Raw genomic sequence first — 6,000 nt, forward strand, 5'->3', positions numbered from 1 at the left:
ATGGCCACAGATTGTTGTCCTGTGTCACTTCAGACAGCTGCCATTTTGTGGTTTTCAGACCCTTTACCTGGTTGGGATCAGCTCTCCCTTCCTGCTGCTTTGTTTGTGCCCAACCCCAGCAGCAACCCCATTCTAATCCATTCCTTGTTATTACCCATGGGCTGAGAAATGTATTGAATAACTTAGTAGAAAGATGTTCCAATTCAAGAGTCAGTGTACATACTAAGCATGAAATGAAGAACTAAGGAGATCTTCATTTGTCCTGTGAGTTGGGGATATGAGTTTACATGACATTTATTTTGACTTTGGGGCAGTTTGGCTCAGTAGTTGGAAGGCAGGGTCTGGAGCAAGACTGCTGCTCTGCTGTGAGGGGCACTGTGGTGGGTGCCAGTCACACACAGGACACGTCATGTGCTCTGCTCTGGAGGCACCTTTTGTCTGCCTAACACAGTTAGTGTAACGACAGCCTCAGCAATCATCGTGATCACAGTGGCATTCTCACTGTGTGCCAGCATGCCTCGGCCCACCCACAGTTGCCAAGAGAGAGCCTGGGGGGCCAGCGTCAGGTGTTCCGGTGCCTCGCATCAGTGAGCACGTTACGCTGTCCTGACGGGACAAGGCGCAGCCGGTTTGTTGCTGTCTGCCAGCGTGCTCGCGTTCCGACTTCGCGTCTCCCTGCTGAGGTGCCCCCTTTCTTCTAGTGTGCTCCTCTACAGTGTGATCACAACCTTTTCCAGTCGCCATTGTGATCCCTTCCCTAGTCTCTTTCATAGTGACCTTTTATTTTCTTACTTTTCCCAGAGATCCCTTACTTTGTACCTCACTGAACAGTCTCTGGCCCCGGAGTATTCTACACAGGGCCAGGCTGCATTCTGTGAACTGCCCAGGTGGTTTTGGGGTTCCTGTCAGAAAACCTGGGCCCAGCCACAGGGACGTGTATGCAGGGCTCAGTCTCACGAGCCTGCACCTCCCTCCTTGAGGTAGGTGCCCCCAGCAGCTCCACAGTGGGCACTGCCAGCAAGGAATGAGTCCTCTCTTCTTTTCTTTCTTCAAGTGACCCTAAAATAAGGCAGCCAAATGGAAGCAAACACAGACTGACAAAAGCAGCCTCACTCCCCGGCAAGAATGGCAACCCTACTTTTGCAGCTGTCACAGCTGGTTATGACAAGAGCCCAGGTGAGTGCTTTTGCTTCGAAGATTGTCACACCTGGATGGCGGAATGACCTTTGGCCCGATTTGCCTTTGATTGATTCAGAGTCCATTGTTACAGGTGGGAATGGCTTCGCTAAAGTTTCTTCGAACAAAACAGATTTTTCCAGCAGCCTTGGCATTTCACACACTTCTGTTGACAGCGATGGCTCAGACAGGTACAGCAGACCATTCCTAATCAATAGAAAGAGTTCTCAAGTCAGGTTAGCACCTTCTCTGCATAGATGGGTTTCAAGGCATTGTTTCCCTAGTTTACAAGTAGGCATTTGTCAGAAGTGGTCAAGCACCTCTGAGTAATCTTGTCTGCTGGGTGGAGGCAGAAGCTGGTGGCTGCGCCTTCCCCAGTGGCTTCCCTGAGAGCGGAAAGGAGATGCCTGTGGCCTATTTCAGCCCAGCAGACATGCGTGTTAGATCTGTTCCCATTCTCTGTCATCATGCACTGTAATAAGAGAGCATGTGATCTGATCATTAGAAACGGAAGAGCAAAAAGGTTTTGGGGAACAAGGAAATTGGAGCAGATACTAGACAGTTTGTGGTAAATTACTGGCCATGCCACTTTCTTGACTCAGAGCAACAGCCCAGTCTTAGTGCAGTGGACATGCAGCAGTCCCTGGCTGGTTTTCCCAGGTGATCTGCACAATGACACAGCCTGACCGGAGAGCAGAGCTCCAGTTTACCTACTGTGCGCTAATAGAAATGAGCCCTAGATTTGAAATTGCTTTTAATAAATATTAAATTACCAAAAAATAAACATAAGAAAAAAAATACGTTTTCTCTGCAAATCACTTGCCTTGAACCAGCTCTCAGCTAGCGGTAGTGATAGGGGCTCTGAAAGTAGCTGTGACTTGATCCCGTGGCACAGCAGCCATCTTCCAGGTCTTCTTTTTGTCTTCGTTCTTAACATTGAGTGCCCCAGTTGAAGCAGCATCCCCTGTTCGTGAAGCCGTGCGCAGCGGCCCGCTCTCACTAACCGGCATACGTTTTTGTGTGTTGCATTTCCTCTCGGAACGTTTAGCTCAGGTTTGTGGAGTCCCGTCAGCAACCCAAGCAGCCCCGACTTCACCCCCCTCAATTCGTTCTCGGCCTTTGGAAATTCTTTTAACCTAACCGGCGGTGAGTGTTTAACACTAGACCTGTCACTAATAAGCCTGTGGACAAAAAGGAGGGAAGATGAGGTGTGGCTGGATGTGCTGGAGAAGCACGCTGCAGTGGGGAGGAGAGCGTGGCTGTCGACGGGGTCGGCGTTTCTAAACACGCCTCTCTCTGTACTTGCAGCCGGGCACTAATAGATGTAAGATTTACGGGCTGATTTCAGGGAAGCGGGTTTTGTTCTTTCTCTCCTGGACAGACTCTTGGGAGTCCCAGCCCACACAGCCCCTCGGTGGAATCTCTGTGTGGGGCACGTGGTAGGGCTGCCCGCGTGGAAGGAGGCCCAGCCATAAGCTCCCTGGGAAGGGTCCCCTCCCCTCCCCTCCTCCTCCCTGACCCCACTAGCCCAAAGGTGCGGTGGGAGGGCTCCTGCTGTGTGAGCACCAGCTGCTGTGTGTTCCACAGCACGTATTTAAGAGCTTCAAGAAAGGATTCTGGTCTGAAATATGACTCCTGGGAATGCCAGGGCTCCTCATTTGCTCTTCTTGCCGTCCAAAATTAGAAGCAACCATTGTAAGTTTTGCATTAGCTATAACGTTAGAGTGGGGGAAGGTCTGCATTTTGACGTCACCCAGTGCTGAGTATGGGTGAAGTACTGCAGCTGTGTGCTGTGTGCTTGAGCTCTGGGGAGTCTTCCTGCCCCCGTTCTCCCCACCCCTGCAAGTGTGCTGGGAGCTGAGGAAGTGGGTGTGTGGGCCCCCGGGAGCAGCGGTGGGAAGCATGCCCCTGAGTGAATCCCCGTCTTGTCCTAGTGACTGTAGCAAAATAAAATATGGACTTGGTGATGGTTTCCTTATTTTCAGAAGTTTTCAGCAAACTCGGGTTATCTCGATCGTGCAATCAGGCCTCACAGAGGAGCTGGAACGAGTTTAACAGTGGTCCTTCATACCTCTGGGACTCTCCAGCAACAGATCCCAGCCCTTCCTGGCCAGCCAGTTCCAGCTCCCCGACCCACGCGGCCACAGTGAGTACTCAGGGCCAGGGCCTGGCCCATCACACGTCATTACTGCCATCACTGTCACTCAGACGGCACTGACATAGTTACAGAACACGGACAGCAGTGGGAGGGGCGGGTTAGCACATTCGTTGTCTCCACTGCTTTGTCTTCATATTCTGCCCGAATGACCCATCAGTGTTCTTCAGAGTCAGGAAATTGCAGGAAGAACAACCAAACAGCTGTGGGGTTGGTCGCCAGATTCTCTTAGTAGACCAGGGTCATTTTCAGCCCCTTCCCCACCTGGGAAATCACTTATGCGGCTGCGGTCTGTCTTAGGGTCAGGTGGCAACTGAGAGCGCCTTCACCGCGAGCTTAACGCAGCCCTGCTGGCCCCTGCAGCAGCTGCGAGGGTGTGGTCACTTCGTTTCTGGGAAGCGCCTCTCTCCTAGCCTGACCTTTTCTAGGGTGCATTTGTTTGCTTCTCGGCTAAATTTTTCTACAAAGATCATGCTCCCCAAAAGTATTGTTACCAAGGAAAATAATTACTGATTTTAGCTTTCACAGAATCATGACAGAAAAATATGATCATACAGTGATTACTTCTTTGTTCTCAGGAAAGCTAAGTTAGACATGCCAGGTTTAACAGTAGGTATTTCAACTTAACAGATTTTAATTTTCACAGATTCCAAAGTTTGTCTTTACTCGTAGTTATTCTGGCTTCAGTTTTAAAAGCACCTTAACCGTTCTTTAAAACAGGGGTCGGCAAACTCTATTCAGAGTCAGATAGTACAGATTCTAGGCTGTGCAGGTCATCCTGTTCCGCAGCGGCTGTTCAGCCCTGCCAGGCAGTGCGGCAGTGACGGCACACAGACATAATCAAATGGGCGCGGCTCTGTTCCAGCAAAGCTCTTATTTACAAAAACAGGCAGGGCCGGATTTGGTCCTCTGGCTGGCGTTTTCAAGACCTTCTTTAGAATATCAGAACCGTCTGCTCAGACTCTGGGTAGCTATATATATAAAACATTTCTTTTAAAGTAAGTAAAGTGAAAGAAATCTACCCTCATTTTTGCATAACCTTAACCCCTTTTCCATCTGCCTGCCTGTCTCAGCCCTGGTGCTCAGAGTTGGGTGTTTTGTGTCTTGTCACAGTCGATCCTTGGTGGCACCAGTGGCTTGTGGTCCACCACTCCGTTCAGCAGCTCCATCTGGTCCAGCAGCCTGAGCAGCAGCCTTCCGTTCACCACTCCAGCGAGCACGCTGTCCAGCATTGGCCTCATGGGCACAGAAGGCTCCCCTGCTGCTCACGCTGCTTCCACCTCCAGCCCAGCCGAAGACATGGGACAGACCTACAACCCCTGGCGGATATGGAGCCCCACAATCGGAAGAAGAAGCTCCGACCCATGGTCTAATTCACACTTCCCTCATGAGAATTGAAATTAGGCAAAAAAAAAAAAAAAAAAAAAAAGATGGGGGCCCTCATCTAGATCATGATATGCCAGTTTTTGAGACATCTTTTTAAGGCTCTTGCTGCTGTAGCTGTCCACTCCTCACCCTCCTCATCTTTGCAAAACAGATTCACACAGGGCAGGCTTGTCCTACTTGCTTCTTTCAGATCTTTCTTGCAATTATGATAATATGAGATTTGCTGTTGTGCTTTTAGAGAAAAGTCTGGACTCAGCCACAAACTCTAATACGACCTGTACATCTGAAAACCTTAACTGTTATCACATTTCCACCACCTGTTTCTTCCATGCTTTCTTTATCTGTATGAACACAAATTCGACATTACAACTACGGAAATAATTGAGTTGATTCAGAAGTCCTGGCATGTGACAATTTTATTCAGTTACCAAGTTTGGTTTTTAATAATTTCGCAATATTATGCGTCGAGATCTAATTTTTAAAATGTATGAGGACTTTGTGCTGAAAATACAGAGTATTTTTTTAAAGTAAGGCTGTCTTGGTTTAAAAGCAGATTACAGAAATGTAAGTCAACTTAAGAACAGTGAGAGAATGTAAAAGCATTCGGTTGAGACCATATGCATTTTCTGTGCTGTTTGTACTTGAGGTATGTAACATTTGTATACCTGAATTTATTTTAAAGATGAACCGAAATGCACATAGCCAAGTCTTGAGATACAAGATTAAATGTGTATTTCTTAAAAATACAACTTTGTGTTGTACTTTGAAATAAATGATGCTTTTTTCAAAAGCCTTGAATTGTTTTATTTTGTTTTTTACATGTAAGATGCATTTATTTGGATTTTCTCACGACAAAGTAAACTATCCTAGCATTGCCTTACTCTGTGAATTCAGCAGACATAGTGTTTGGTGTATCGTGGCTGGAACCCCTGTGGCTCCTGAACTTCTCTGTATCCCCTTGGTAATCACCGAGGGTCATTGATAGAAAATTACTTGGAAGTGTGTCTGGATTCATCCAGCAATAGATTTTCCTCTGCCACTATGCTAAACATAAAGTCCTCAAAAACAATAATTACTAACGTTTATCGAATACTTTTTTGTGTCAGGCACCTGGCTAAAACCTTGGCATATGTTGGGTTATCTCCATTTCATACATGAGGAACTCAGCCCTGAGAGGTGGGTGAAGTTGTCACATACCTGTAGGTGGTGACTCGGAGACCCAGATACAGGCTGACTGCAGATCTGCACAGTCGTCGTTCTCAGGAAGGGGCTGTGTCCAAGTC

General features: G+C 47.9%; 1 protein-coding gene across 2 annotated transcripts in view; it reads left to right on the forward strand.

Annotated features, from left to right (window-relative positions):
* TMEM131 (transmembrane protein 131) overlaps positions 1-5,507 on the forward strand; it is a 211,733-nt gene extending 206,226 nt beyond the window's left edge. Inside the window, exons 37-41 of one of the 2 annotated variants that reach the window (XM_063077861.1) lie at positions 1,055-1,176; positions 1,271-1,367; positions 2,225-2,322; positions 3,162-3,322; positions 4,445-5,507. In XM_063077861.1, coding sequence (XP_062933931.1) covers positions 1,055-1,176; positions 1,271-1,367; positions 2,225-2,322; positions 3,162-3,322; positions 4,445-4,729 — 763 coding nt within the window. In that variant the 3' untranslated portion in view covers positions 4,730-5,507. Of the gene's footprint in view, positions 1-1,054; positions 1,177-1,270; positions 1,368-2,224; positions 2,323-3,161; positions 3,323-4,444 lie in introns of those variants that run through there. The other variant, XM_063077862.1, reaches the window with a different exon arrangement.
* The last annotated feature ends 493 nt before the right edge of the window (positions 5,508-6,000 follow it).

Source organism: Cynocephalus volans, chromosome 14, assembly GCF_027409185.1.
Source record: "Cynocephalus volans isolate mCynVol1 chromosome 14, mCynVol1.pri, whole genome shotgun sequence".
Classification (NCBI taxonomy): Eukaryota; Metazoa; Chordata; class Mammalia; order Dermoptera; family Cynocephalidae; genus Cynocephalus; species Cynocephalus volans.